The sequence below is a fragment of the Aythya ferina genome (assembly GCF_964211825.1).
Source record: "Aythya ferina genome assembly, chromosome: 29".
NCBI lineage: Eukaryota > Metazoa > Chordata > Aves > Anseriformes > Anatidae > Aythya > Aythya ferina.
Window position 1 is genome coordinate 2,713,882 of NC_140326.1, and position 14,174 is coordinate 2,728,055.

The 14,174-nt window shown below is 68.3% G+C and overlaps 1 protein-coding gene across 3 annotated transcripts; it reads left to right on the plus strand.

Moving 5' to 3' along the window:
* The first annotated feature begins 125 nt into the window (after window positions 1-125).
* On the plus strand, window positions 126-13,893 carry DCAF8 (DDB1 and CUL4 associated factor 8). 3 transcript variants are annotated; one of them, XM_084500652.1, is made up of 13 exons: window positions 126-215; window positions 4,065-4,123; window positions 4,535-5,211; window positions 5,886-6,026; window positions 6,328-6,422; window positions 7,851-7,961; window positions 9,669-9,741; window positions 10,236-10,293; window positions 10,402-10,509; window positions 10,928-11,058; window positions 12,409-12,528; window positions 12,643-12,759; window positions 12,860-13,893. In XM_084500652.1, exons 2-13 carry the CDS (start codon window positions 4,075-4,077, stop codon window positions 12,974-12,976), a joined length of 1,797 nt encoding a protein of 598 aa, XP_084356778.1. In that variant the 5' UTR covers window positions 126-215; window positions 4,065-4,074; the 3' UTR covers window positions 12,977-13,893. The 3 variants fall into 3 exon arrangements, with proteins under 3 accessions (XP_084356778.1, XP_084356780.1, XP_084356779.1); XM_084500654.1 differs by having other exon boundaries at window positions 12,863-13,893; XM_084500653.1 differs by lacking the exon at window positions 126-215 and adding an exon at window positions 1,396-1,474.
* Window positions 13,894-14,174: the final 281 nt, after the last annotated feature.

Consider the following 14,174-nt stretch of genomic DNA (forward strand, 5'->3'; position numbering starts at 1 on the left):
CCGGCGGGGGAGGGGCGGGGCCTCCGTTGCCACGGCGACGCCGGCAGGGGGCGGGGCGAGGGGCGGGGCCGCGGCCGTGCTGTCGCGCGGCGGGCCGTTGCCGTAAAGCGCGGCGCGGCGCCGTAAAGCGACCCGCGGAGGCGGCGCTCCAAGATGGCGCTGCGGGCCGGGGGCCGCGGGGGCAGCGCCTGAACGGGAACGGCGGCGGCAGTCGGGTCGGTGCGGGGCCCCCGGGCGGGGCGGGACCCCCGGGGGGGCCGGGACCCCCCTCCTCCCCCTCCCGGGCCCGGCCAGGCCCCGGTGGCGGCGGCCTTCCCCCCCCCGCACCCCCCCGCCGCCGTTACCGGGGGCCCCGAGGCCTCCTCCCGGCGCCCCGGGGCCTTGAGGGGGGTGGGGGGGGCCCGGTCCCGCCGTGCCGTTATCGGCCCAAGAGGGGCACGGGGGGGCCGGTTGGGCCCGGGGGGGGGGCTGGGGAGGTGTTTGGGGGGGCCCCGTTCATAACGGGGGGGGCCCGGTGGTACCGGGAGGCGCTTGGGGGGGCCCCCGGTGGTCCCGGGGGGGCCTCGGTGGTCCCAGGGGAGCCCCGCTGGTCCCGGGGGGGTCCCGGGAGAGCCCCGCTCCTCCGGGAGGGGGTCAGGGGGGGCCCAGGTAGCACCGGGGGGGCGTCTGGGGGTGTCCCGGTGGTCCCGGGGGGGACCCGAGGGGGTCTGGGGGGCCCCCGGGGGCCGCTGCTTCTCGGGGGGGGCGCCCCCAGGATGTTTTTTGGGGGGGTCCTGGAGTCCCGGGGGGGTCCCGGTGACACTCGGGGGTCGTTGAGCTTTCGGGGGGGGGGCTCCGCGCTCATCCTGGGGGGGGGTCGCCGCCTTTATTTTGAGGGGGGGGGACCCCGCTGCCTTCGGGGGGGGCACTGGGGGGGTCTCTTGGGGGTGTTTGTGCTGCTCCCAAGGACTTGCCGGGGGGGGGGGGGCGGGGGGGTCCTGCTGCTCCTGGGGGGGTCTCACACCTTGGGGGGGGACTTTGGGGGGGGTTGCTCCTCCGGGGGGGTCCCTAGGACCCCTGTGGGGACATTGTGTGTGACAGGGAGCTCCGGGGGGGGGGTGATTTCCCCCCCCCCCAGGGCCGGGGGGGGTAATTTTACCCTCAGGCCCCGTTCCCGTTGCCCCAGAATCCCCTCCAGTCCTTAGGGGGGGGTCCCGGGGGGGTCCCATCCCCCTCCCCCCCCGCTCCTTGTAGCCCCCAGGCTGTTGTCATCCCTCGGGGAGGGAGTCACCGGGGGGGGGGGTCCCAAGCGCCCCCACCCCGACGCGTGTCACCCCTGGGCCTCCCCCCCCCTCCCTTCCAGGACAGTCCCCGGTGTCCCCCCCCCCACCCCCCCGTGGCACCGCGATCCCAAACCGGGACCCCCCCCTCAGCCCCCCCCCGACCCCCCCCGGGCCTCCACCGCTGCGGCCGAACCCTCGGCACCACCACGCAGGTGAGTGGGGCCTCCCAGTTAGGGCTTTAAACTGGGATACTGGGCCTTACTGGGATGTGCCCCCCCCCCTCGGGGAGTTTTGGTCTCCAGAAAGGGGCGGGCTGGGTGCTGGGGGCTCGTTAACCGTAATTAACCGTGGTAATTAGGGGTAGAGCATCGCAGCCCGTGATTTTATTGCCAAAAAAAGCCCCTCGGGACCCCCCCCCCCGTGAAGGACCCGGGAATGGGGGGGGCACAGAGGGGCTGGGGGGGTGCAGAGGGTGCTGGGACCCCAAAGAGGGGGTCTGTTAATTAAGGGGGGGGAGTTAATGAGGGTGGGGGGGAGAGAAATTGATCGGGGGGGGGAGAAATTAATTGGGGGAGGAATTAATTGGGGGGGGGGGGAAATAGGGATCGGGGATCTCCCTGGGATCACGGGGGGGGGGGGGCGCTTAATGAGTGCCCCCCTAACGAGCCTGGTGACCCCGTAACGAGGCAGAGCCCCCCCCCGCTGGAATCATTTGGGGGGGGGGGAAGCTCGGGGCGCTGGGGGGGGGCTCCCGGAGCTCCCCCCCCCGCCCCCCCCGTGGGACCGGGGCCGCCCCCCCCGTCCCGCTGAGGGAACTTTCCTTAAATAGAAGCGGCTCCGAGGAGCCCGCGCGGTGCCGGGGGGGGGGGGGCGGCGGAAATCCCGGCACCGGGGGGGTCCGGGGGGGTCCAGGGGGGTGGGAACGGGACCGGGGGGGTCCCGGTTGGACCAAAACCCCCCCACCCCGGGGTCCTGGGGAGCCCAAACGCCGCGGGGCCGGGGGGTGCTGGGGGCTGGGGAGGCTGCAAACAGCTGGGGAATGCCCCATGGGCCCAGTTAGACCAGTTAAACCCAGTAAGGCCCAGTTTAACCCAGTTTGGCCCCGTTAGACACCGCGCTGCCAGCCCTGCAGCCCCCCCTCCTGTGGTGCCCCCCCCGGTGCCGGCAGATCCCAAGGGGAGCCGTGGGGGGGGGGGGGGACGCGGGGCTGGGAAATGCCCCGGGAGGGGGGGGGGGCGGCCCCCGAGGAGCCCCCCCCAGAACCTCCCCCCCCCCCCAGGAGCTGTCCTGGTCCCCCCCCCCCCCCCCGAGGTTTTTTATGCACCGGGGGGGGAATTTTTAGGGCCCGCCCCCCCCCCCCCCCCGTCCCAGTCCGATTCCTCCCCCCCCCCCCCAAGGGATTTCCTCGTCCCTCCTGGCAGCGTTAATGAGTAATTAGGGTAATTGGGGGGGGGGCAATCACCGCCGTGAGCCCCGCTGGTGATAAGGCTCCTGGGGCGGGAGGGGAAACCCCCCCCCGGGGGGGGGGGCAGGACCCGCCTGCTGGGGGTCCCCTTGTTAAAGAGGAGCAGGAGTTAATCACCGGGGGTTAATTAATCACCGGGTGTTAATTACCAGGGGTTAATCACTGCCCGCAGGCACCTCGGGGCTCTGAACTGGGCAGGGGTGGCAGCACCGGGGGTGGGGGGGGCTCTGGGAGCAGCCCCCGCCCTGGGCAGGGTCCGCAGCCGACCCCCAGTGCCCAGGAGGGTGCCGAGCACCCATGGGTGCTGAGCTGGGGCGCTCGGGGTCATCGCGTGGTGCTGGGAGCCCCCCAGGGGTGGTGTTGAAGGGGGGGCTGCACCAAACTCCCCCTTTTTTCCCCCATTTCTCCCCGTGTCTTTCCCTTCTCCCCCCCCCGCTGCGCTCCCCCCATTTTGGGGGCCTCTCCCCCGGCCGGGTGTCCCCGTGGGGTGCTGGGGGGGCCCTGGGGTGCCCGCAGTGTCCCCAGAGGGGGGCTCCCTGTGCCCCCCCCGGCGCTGCCCCCCCCGTCCCTTCTCTTCCTGTCAGGGCCGGGGCCGCGAGGCGTGGGGGGAGGATTTAGGGCCAAGCCCCCCCTAAATCCCCCCCTCCTCCTTTTTGCCTTTTTTTGGCCCCTGCTGCCCCCCCCGGGGTGTTGGCCCCGAGCAGAGCCACCCCTGGGTGTCCCCCCCGTGTCCCCCCCCCAGCAGGGAAGCGGGGTGCCTCTGCCTGCCCCCAGGGAGCTTCTCCCCGAGGAATTTCTCCCAAAAAGGGGCTCAAAACACCCGGGGGGCCAGGAGCCAGCCCGGCCTCAAATGTTTTTATTTTGCCTCCACCTTGGCACAAGCCCTGCTGCTGCTCGTGACTCCGCTCCGGCTCCCTCCCGTGCCCCCCCCCACGAGGTGACGGCCCCCAAAACCCCCCCCACCCGGGGGGGGCATGGCCGCAGGGAGCCCTCCTTATTTTTGGGGGGGACACCCTCAGGAGCTGCTGCCCCCGTGCACTTTGTGGGGACCCCCCCCGGTTGTTCCCCATCCGGCTGCGTCGTCCCCTCGGCGGTGCTGGGGGGGTTCAGAGCACGGGGAGAGGTTTTTAAACCTGTGGCTGTGGGGGGGGGGGAAGGAGGAGGGAGAGGTTTTGGGGTGTTTGGGGTGTTTTTGGGGTTTGGGGCTCCGCGAGCCCCTCAGGAGTGTGGGGACCCTCCGGGGATGTTTCACTTAGGGAGAGGGGCCACGAGCGAGCCTGGGGGGGGCTCTGGCCCCCTCCCCAGCTCCAGCTTCTGCTCCCTCCCTCTCCCTCCAGGGGCAGCGAGATGTCGGACAGGGGGGGCAGCATGGACGGGAAGACAGACATCGTCAACGGTGAGCGTGGGGTCACCCCTCGGGGGGGCTGCGAGGTGTCCCCGGGGGCATTTGGGGGGGGGGTGTCAGAGGGGGGAGCTCGGTGGGAGGCTGGGTGCTGCGGGCTGGCGCTGGGCGCAGAGCGGGGGGTGGGTGGGGGCTCGTCCCTGATACCCCCCCTGCCCTGTGAGGGGGCGAGGGGGGGGCTCTGGGTGCTTGTGCCGTTGTGGCACACCCCGCACGTGCTTTGCTCGTCGGTGGGAGCAGAAACGGGGCTTTGGGTAGGGAAGGAATTGGGGTGGGGGCGTGGAAACCCAGCACCGGGGGGGAAACCGCGGAGAGAGGGCTGGGGGGAGGCTGGGGGCGAGGCTGGGGGCTCGGCGGGGCCCTGGGTCCGTTCGGGAGGCTGATGGTGTCGCCCGCACCGCGCAGGCAGCTTGTCCAGCAGCCCGGAGGAGATGTCAGCCGAGGAAGGCCGAGAAACCTCCTCCGGCATCGAGGTGGAGGCCTCCGACCTCAGCCTCAGCCTGACGGGGGACGACGGGGGGCCCAACCGCACCAGCGCCGAGAGCCGGGACACGGACACGGAGAGCTCGGGGGAGGAGAAGGACTCGGACAGCATGGACGACACGGGGCACTACTCCATCACCGAGGAGAGCCGGGCCCTCGACCGCTCGCACTCGGAGGAGGAGGAGGAGGAGGAGGAGGAGGAGGAAGAGCAGCGGGCCCACCGCCGCGCCCAGCGCAAGCGCGCCAACCACGAGCAAGACTCCTCGGACGACGAGCAGGCGCTGGAGGACTGGGTGTCCTCGGAGACCACGGCGCTGCCCCAGCCCCGCTGGCAGGCCGTGCACGCCCTGCGCGAGAGGGAGCTGGGCTCCAGCTCCCGCTTCGTCTACGAGGCCTGCGGCGCCCGCGTCTTCGTGCAGCGCTTCCGCCTGCAGCACGGCCTGGAGGGCCACACGGGCTGCGTCAACACCCTGCACTTTAACCAGCGCGGCACCTGGCTGGCCAGCGGCAGCGACGACCTCAAGGTGGTGGTGTGGGACTGGGTCCGCCGCCAGCCGGTGCTGGAGTTCGAGAGCGGCCACAAGAGCAACGTCTTCCAGGTGAGGGGGGCGCGGGGATGGTTTTTTGGGGGGCTGGGGAGCCCCCCGGTGCGGTCCCTGGGGGTTTGGGGGTGTCGCAGCGCACCCAGCGAGGGGGTTACAAGCTGGGGGGGCGTGTGGGATGCACCCCCGTGGCGCTGTGCAGGGCAGGAGAGGTGGTTTTTCAAGCTGAGAGCTGGCTGCGAGGGTTTAGTGGTGGTAGCCGGCCACCAAAACTCCCCGGTGCGCCCTAAAATCGGCTGTCCCACGGTGTCCTGCCTCGGATGGATGTCCCACATGGCTGGGACGCCCCGGGGTGGCAGGGGGTGGGTGTCCCATCCTGCTGGGACCCCCCAGCCCCACTTTGGGAGCAGCCGGAGGGTGCCGGGCCACACGGTGCCGTGCCACAGCCCTGCCACCACCAGAGGGGGCCCGGAGCCCCGCTCAGCCGCAGCCTGGAGGGGCGCTGGGACCACCAGCACCTTCCCACGTCTCCCCCGTGCTCCCAGCTCTCCCAAAAAGAGATCCCGGTGATCTCTCAGCCAACCCAGCCCGTCGAGCCGGGGCTCTGCAGGCCGAGCCGCCGGGGGAGGGGGGTGAGGACGCGCCCCTCCTGTTTTCCATCCTCTCCGGTCCCTCCACGTCCTCCCGCGCCCCCGGCTCTGGGAGCAGCCCCTCCGCTTGGTGTCTTGCAGGCCAAGTTCCTCCCCAACAGCGGCGACTCCACGCTGGCCATGTGTGCCCGCGACGGCCAGGTCCGCGTGGCCGAGCTCTCCGCCACCCAGTGCTGCAAAAACACCAAGCGCGTGGCGCAGCACAAAGGAGCCTCGCACAAGGTGAGCCCCCCAATGGCCTCCCCAGGGGGGGCCCCGCACCCCGTAACGCCCGCGGACCCTCCCCACTGGGGAGAGCGAGGGCAGAGCCATGGGGGGGAGCGGGCCTTGAATAATTCCTACCCACTGCCCCCCGTCTCCGAGGGCGGCGCGGGACCAGGAGGGGCTCTGGGGCTGTAAAGCCGAGGGGCAGGCGCAGAGCCGCGGGGTCTGGGGGGCTCCTGCTGGCGGTTTGCTGGGAGAAAGGGATCTTGGCCCTTTGTCGGGTGAAAAGGGAACCAATGCCCGAGTGTTTATCTTCCAGCTGGCCCTAGAACCGGATTCTCCATGCACTTTCCTATCAGCAGGTGAAGATGCTGTAGTCTTCACCATTGATCTGCGGCAAGACCGGCCTGCCTCGTGAGTATCCCTCTGCCCTGCTCCTGCTCTGGGATTGGGGGGGGAGGACGAGGCCCCTGGTGCTCCATCGTGTAGGGCTCGGGGTCCTGCTGCCAGGCTGGGGACGTGAAATTGAGAGCTTTGGGGTCAGGAGGAGCAGCGTCAGGGCCTCACCTGGCTCTGGCGAGGACGTGGCCACAAGCCCCATTAGTCAGCGTGCCCAAATCCTCATCCCCCAGCAGGATGGGGCCCCTCGGGGCAGCAGAAACACCACTGCTGCGGGTCCCGGCCCCTCTGGGTGCTCAGGGAGCAGCCCCTCGGTGCTGACAGCAGCGCGGAGCCCGGAGTTCGTCTGCCTCACTCATCACACGAGCGCTATCACAAGTTAATTGGAAAACAGTAATTAGCGAGCAGCCGGGCGGGGCGTGCGGGATTGTACCCCGTGCGGCAGCGGGATCTGCTGTTCCTGACGAGCTCCCGAGCTAAATCCACGGCGGGCGTTCAAGCAGCTGCCCGGTTCTGGCAGCGTGGGGCTTTCCCCGCGTATCACAGCATCGTTTTGAGGCTGATCCCGTTGAGAACCGGGCGTTTCGGGGCTCGTCTCCCGGCGCTTGGGTTTTATTTGCGCGTGCGAGGGCTTTTGTCTGCAGCCCTGAACCCAGCTGGTTCATAACCAGGGCCAAAACTGCCGGGGCGTTTAATCCCCATCCCTTCCTCCCCTGTTTATCCGCCGGTCGGTTTGGGAAGGAGGCTGTCGGCCGGCGCCCTGGGGTCTGTCCCCCCTCGCCCCTCGTGGGGATCCACGCTGCTGTTTGGGCTGGGAGCAGGGAGCTGTCAGCGTGCGCAGGGGAGGCAGCGTTTGCAGGCAGCCCGTAGGCAGCTCCCCTCTCTCGTTAAGCCGAACGGTATAATTAGAAGAAAGACGAGCTTTGGAGCTGGCTGTTCCTTCTCAAGGATGCTGCCTCGGTTTGTGTGCGTGTCTACGGAGCCTAAACAGCCAGCCCAGACTCCTGGGGGAGGGGAGCTGCCGTGTGGCGGATTTCGTTAAATCTGGGCCTCGTTACGGCCAGACGGGTGGGGAAAAATACCAGCAGAGGGGTTCGGCTTTGGAGCTAAGCTGATTCCGCTCTCGCTGCTGGCTGTCCGGCTCCGTCAGGCTTCAGCCCGGGCCGTGAAAAACCCTTCAGACATTTTTGGAGGCAAACGCCAGGGGATGATTTCACCCTGCGCTGTTTGACTCGCAGACAGAGCATGTGCTCGCTCCGCTTTGGAAGCTGAAATGCTTGGGTGGGTTTGGCTGGTTTTGTGTTGTTTTTTTTTTTTTTTTTCTCTGGGAGTGAGTAAGAGGCTCGCGGAGCTCCTGCGTTTCCCATCTGGACCCTGTTTTGAATCCGAGGTGGATTTTTTTTTTGTTGTTGTTTTGTTATTATTATTCCTCGTCTCTTAAAGGAAACTGGTTGTGACAAAGGAAAAGGAGAAGAAAGTGGGTCTGTACACCATCTACGTGAACCCAGCCAACACCTACCAGTTTGCTGTGGGAGGCAGAGATCAGTTTGTGAGGTGAGTCCGTGCTCAGCCTGGGTGAGCCGAGCCCCCAAAACGGCCACGAGCGTCCCTGGGGGGGCTCACCTGGCGCCCAGCCAGCTCCGAGCCCCCCCCCCCAGGCCCACTTGTGGCTCAAACCGTTCATGCCTCCGAAGCAGCACGAAGGCAAGTGGGATTAGCAGAGGAGGATTTGGATCCTTTGAGGTTTAGCGCTGGGATCCAGCATCCAGCGCGCCCTGGGGCTGGCTCAGCCTTTCCCCAGGGCCCAGCGAGTCTCCTAATGATTTTCCTAACGAGCTGCACCCACGGCTCCTGCCAGTCCCCAGCCCACCCACAGTGCCCCGTGCGCATCAGAGGCTCAGGGAAGCTCCTGGTTTCAGCAGGGCAGAGCTCCTGAAGCAGCAAACGCAAGCCCCCGACGCTTCCCCCTCTGAATTAATTAAAATCTTCCTCAAAGCTCCTCCCGAGCTGCGTTGGGAAGCCCTCACAGCCCCTCTTTCTCACCCCCACGGCGCTGGGGGTTTCCCCGTGGCGGCCCACATCCTCCCCTCCTGCCCCTGCCTCCCCACGAAGCCCCCAGCCAGGAACTGTCCCCCTGCAGGCACAGCACACAACCCTGATCCCGTGGGGCACCCCTCAGCTGCAGGCTGTGTCTCCGTCCCTCCTGCCCCCAGCTCTCCCCTCTCTGGCCTCAGATGCTCAGGGCAGCGTCCTCCTGCGCTGGAGCTGCTGCCTCCGTGGCTCCCACATCAGCACAGAGCTCTCCCGGAGCTGGGGGGGTTAAACCACGAATATTTGGCACCTGCTTTTGGCAGAGGCCCGTGCCCCGCGGCGAGCAGCTCCAGCACAGGCACCTGCAGCGCACGGAGCCAAGTTTCCCCTCCCTTCCTACCCCAGTCCCCTCCCAAACTTCCAGGCCTTCCAGAAGGGCTGCCGAGCCCCCTGCCCAGCAGTGCCAGCAGCCTTTTACCCGGGGGCTTCCCCCTGAGCCCCCCCCCGTGGGCTCTGCAGCCCCCCTGAGGCTCGGCAGATCCGCGGTGCCTCTCGGCTCCCTGCGGCTGCGTCGTCGGGGCCGCGGCTCCGGGTGCTGGGACTGCTCTTGCGGCGTCAGCTCCCCGCAGCGACAGCCCCGCGGGCGTCTGGCGTGCCGGCAGCATCTCCTGGGGCGCGGGGCACGCGGGCACTTCGCACGTGGGCTCTGCAGGCTGCTCACGAGCAGCGGCGCCGGCGTCGAGCTGGCTCAGTGGCTTTCCAAAGAGCCCTCGGCGCGGCTTCCTCCCCCCTCCTGCTTTCTGCTGCCTTTCCCTGCCGTGTCCTGAGCCGCGTTTCTCCTCCCTGCCCTGCCCGGGGCGGCTCCTGGGGTGCCCCCGCATCAGGTGAACCCCTCCCGTGGGACCCCGAGGAGCCCAGGCCCACCCAGGGTAGGGGTGGTGGTCACGTCCCCCTCGCCAAGCCGTGGCCTTTGTGCCCCCGGGCTCTGACACTGTCGGAAGCCACCAGACGGTGCCCCCGCCGTAATGAGAGGTGACATTAAGCTGCTTTGGCCACGACTGCTGCCAGCCCTGGCCGCCTGCAGCTCCACAGCTCCCTGCCCCAGCGTCAGGGCCGGTCTTGGCACAGCGGGGTCGGCGGTGGGGCCTCCTCGCCCTCCGTGCTCCCCGGCTCTGCCCCAGCCTCGCTCGCGTCTCGGGCGAGCGTCCCACACCTGCCGTCCCTCCCCAGGATCTACGACCAGCGGAAGATAGACGAGAACGAGAACAACGGCGTGCTGAAGAAGTTCTGCCCCCACCACCTGGTGAGCGCTCGCGGTCGTGGGGCTGGGGCACCGCGGGGACGTCAGCGGTGGCCGTCGGCTCTCGTTGGCCACCGTGGCCAGGCGGATGGCGGCCCCGTGGCCCCTGTGTGCCACTTCTGAGCCTGGCTCGGGGCGTGCTGAGCCCGGGGGCTGTGTGGCTGCAGGGACCCCGATGCTGTGTGACAAACAGGGCACGGACGGGCTCTGCCTGCGGTGGGGCTGGATCCGCAGAGCGCTCCCCGGGGAGCTGCGCTCGCTGGCCAAGCCTCTGACGGGTTTCCTGCCTGGAAACCAGCGAGGGAAGCCGGGCAAACGGCCTGGCTTTTTTATTTTCTGACCCAAATCTCGCAGTGTCCTTAAAGCCCAGCCCCGGCTTAGGAAGGCGCAGCGCCCCGGTGCTGGCTGGCAGCTGGCCGCTGAGCCGTAACGCCCGCGGGTCGCGGCCTCGGAGGGAGGAGGAGGTGGGATGGGAGCTGTGTGTGTGCTTTCCCTAGGTAAACAGCGAGTCCAAAGCCAACATCACCTGCCTCGTGTACAGCCACGATGGCTCGGGTGAGTACAGCCCTGCCCTGCTGGCCCTGCGGTGCCCGGAGCCCCGCGGTGGCCGGGGCCACCTCCACGGGCTCACCGCTGACACCCCTCTGTCCTCTCCCCCTGCAGAGCTGTTGGCCAGCTACAACGACGAGGACATCTATCTCTTCAACTCCTCGCACAGCGACGGGGCCGAGTACATCAAGAGATACAAGGGACACCGCAACAACGCCACGGGTAAGGGCGGCGGGGCCGGGGCGGTTCCTACAGGCAGCGGGGCCGGGGCTCGGGGGCTTCTCCCGGCTCCCTGCCAGCCCCGCCACCCCACAGCCCTTTCCCCATCGGCACACGGGGGCCGAGGGGCTGGGCCGAGGCTTTTGGGGTTTCGGGGAGCCGTCCCCAGAGCAGCCCGGTTGGGTAAAACGCCCGCTTGGAGCCCGATTCTGCAGCTCCGCGCCTCTCATCCCCCTCTGAAAGACCCTTAACACAAACTCTGGGGCTTGCAAAGAATGAGCTATTATGTGTCTGGGGACAGAAGAGATCCACGCCGGTAACCTTGGAAACTCGCTGGCTGCCAGGCAGGAAGCGAATTCATGGCAGGGAGAGCTGTGCCCGGCTCCTGACGGCCTCGGGCTGCTCCTTTCTCTCCCCGCAGTGAAAGGCGTCAATTTTTACGGCCCAAAAAGCGAGTTCGTGGTGAGCGGCAGCGACTGCGGCCACATCTTCCTGTGGGAGAAATCGTCCTGCCAGATCGTGCAGTTCATGGAGGGCGACAAGGGCGGCGTGGTGAGTTGTGCCCCACGTGTTGTCCCCCCCCCAGGCCGCTGGCTGCCCTCCGGTTCCTCACTCCTACACCGTTTTTCCTCCCCTTTTCACACATTCCCCTTGAATTCCCACCAGAAGCCAAGCAGGGGCCCCACCAGCCCCCAAAGCCGTGTCCGTGGGGTGCTCAGCACCTCCCCGCCATCCTCAGGGCTTCAGTGTCACCGTCCCCACGGGGTCTGGGCAGGGATCTGCGAGCTGCCCTTCCACCCCAGCGCTGCTCCGAGGGGATCCAAGCCCCCAAATGGCTCCAGGGGGGAAAAAATGGGGTAAAAAAAAACCTCTGAGTGCTTGTCAGCAACGAGCACGGAGCCGTGGGGACGTCCGAGCTGCGGGGCCGGCTCCGGGCGCTGCTCCCCGGGGGTTTTGCAGCTGCAGGGGACGGGGCCGCAGCTGCAGCGGGGCCGGCCCCGAGCCGAATTTCCCAGGCTCTGGGCCGGCCACGGGCAGGTCCCAGGCGGCCGCTGCCCCCGCACCAGCTTGTGGTGATGGGGGGGGGGGGAGCTTTGCCCATTTTGGGCCCCCCCCCCACACTGGGCTGAGAGCTGGGGCAGGCTCGGGGGTGCTCGGGCACTGCCTGTCCCCAACGGGTGCAGGGATGGGAGAGGAGGGGACGCTTTGGGGGCCCGCAGGTGCCAGATTTTGGGTGGGCGTTGAGCTTTTTGGGGGGGGCTCCCAGTGCAGGGCCGGTTCCGAGGTGGCTGCGGTGGCTCTGTCACATCCCCACGTCCCTCCGGGGCTCCCTGCAGCCACCCCAGTCCCCCCCCCGGCCCCACAGTCGCCTTTTGTCTGGGTGGCCACGGCCCCGTGCCAGCTCCTGGCACCCGCTGGCACCGCCACCCCCGGCACCGGGCAGGATCCGGCCCCGCTGCGGGTCCCTGGCCGGGCCGGGCTCCTCCTCGCTGCCCCCCAGGCTCCGGTTTTCCCGTTTTTCTTTCCCTTTTTCTGGTTTTTCTCTTTTCTTTCCCTTTTCCCCCCCCCTCTCTTTTGTTGCTCCCGCCGGGCGCCCCGCGCGTTATTCAGGGCTCACCGAGCCCTTTCTGCAGCCCTGGGAGCCGCGGCGCGGGGACGGCTCCGCGCTGGCACCGGCCCAGGGGCTGGCAGCACGGGGAGGGGGGGGCACAGGACCGCAGCAACGCCCCCCCCAGCGGGTTTGGGGTCGCCTCCATCCCCCCCTATTAAGGTTTTGGGGTAACGCAGCCCCCAAGGGGATGGGTTTGGGGCCATCGGCCTCACCGCTGGTGCTGGTTGTGGTCCCTATGGGGCTGGCCATCACCTTGTGTCCCCCCCCCCATTTGTCTGTCCCCCCCCCAGGTGAACTGCCTGGAGCCTCACCCCCACCTCCCCGTCCTGGCCACCAGCGGCCTCGACCACGACGTCAAAATTTGGGCCCCCACAGCCGAGAACCCCACGGAGCTCACCGGCCTCAAGGAGGTGAGACCACGGCCCCGGGGGCTGGCGGGACCCCAACCCCTGACCCCTTCCCTTGCCCCCCATAACCCCCCGTGCCCCCCCACCCCCCCCAAATTTTTTTTTGGGCGGCCTCAGGTGATCAAGAAGAACAAACTGGAGCGGGACGAGGACAGCCTGCACCACACCGACATGTTCGACAGCCACATGCTCTGGTTCCTCATGCACCACCTCCGACAGCGGCGTCACCACCGGGTAGGTGCCCCCCCCTCCTCCTCCTCTTCCTCCTGGGGAGCACCAGGACGGTACCCCCCCCCTTCTAAACCCTTCCTTTTTTTTCTCTACCCCCCCCCAGCAGCGCCGACGGGAGCCCGGGGCGCCGGACGGGGACTCGGACGATTCCCCCAGCTCCTCCGACAGCTCGGATGAGGAGGAGGAAGGCCCGGACCGGGTGCAGTGCATGCCCTCGTGAGCCCCCCCCCCCCCTCCCACCCCCCCCTCACCTTCCACCTCCCCCCCGAGCCCCGGGGCGGCGGGGGGGGGCTCCGGGCACCCCCCTACTAACACTTTGAGCTTTTTATTGACATGTTAAGGACCCCCCCCCACCGCCCCTTCCTCCTCCTCCTCCTCCTCCTCCTCAGCCTCGCAGCCCCAGCCCACCCGTGGGGGGGGGGGGGGTGGGTTGGGGGGCACCTTGCCCTCCCCAGGACCCCCCCGGCGATGGGAGGGGGGAGCGTGGGGGGGGGATTTTTGCATTAAAGTTCCTAGCAGGAGCGTGCCCCCCCCCCAGCCCCATCCCTAGGAGTTGCCCCCCCCTCCCCATTCCCCTTCCTGCTGGGGGGGGGAGGGTGGAATGTGGCCCCCATCCCCCTCCCCACACCCCCCCCCCGCATTCTTCAGGGCTCTTCCCCAGCCGGGGGGGCTCTGGCCGGTGTCTGCCCCCCCCCAGGGGCTGTGTCCCCCCCTTTTCCCCCCCCCCCGGGGGTGTTTGCAGAGCGATGCTTGTCTAGTTTGTACATATCAGTGATTTGCACTTGGTTTGGCCCCCCCACAGCCCCCCCCCCTTGCCCACCCCCAGGTCAGTGGCCGGAGCCCAGGGTGGGGGGGGATTTGGGGGGTCAGGGTGGGGGGGGGGGCAGGAAGGTCCTTGAATTTTCTGTTACTTTTAAGAACTCTTTTTTTTTTTCTTTTTGGGGGGAGCGGCGGCGAGGGTGCTCCCCCCCCCCCCACCACCCCCCAACCCGCGCCCCCCCCCCCCCCCCCCACGCGTAGAGGCCTAATTTTATATGTATGGAAACCCAGCGGGGACGGGGACGGGATCGAGGTAAAATTATTGTCAAAGTTTGAATATATATTATATAAAAACGCAATAAAAGCCAGCCGAGAGAGGCCGAGGGCTGCGCCTCCCCTTCCCTCGCCTCCGCCCCCCCCCTCCAGCATATTGTGCCCCCCCCCCAAGCACTTTGCCCCCTCCCCACCCAGCCGGGTCCATTTTACCCTTTTTCCTGCGTTTTCACCCCAATTTTCCTCCCCCCACAGAGCCACGCGACCCTCCAGGGTTGGGTTTCATCTCCATCTCTTTATAGGAGCTGTACACAGTCAGCGCGGTCGGGGCGGGGGGCAAGGGGGGGGGGGAAAAATATACAGTGCTGCCCCCCCCCCAGCATCCC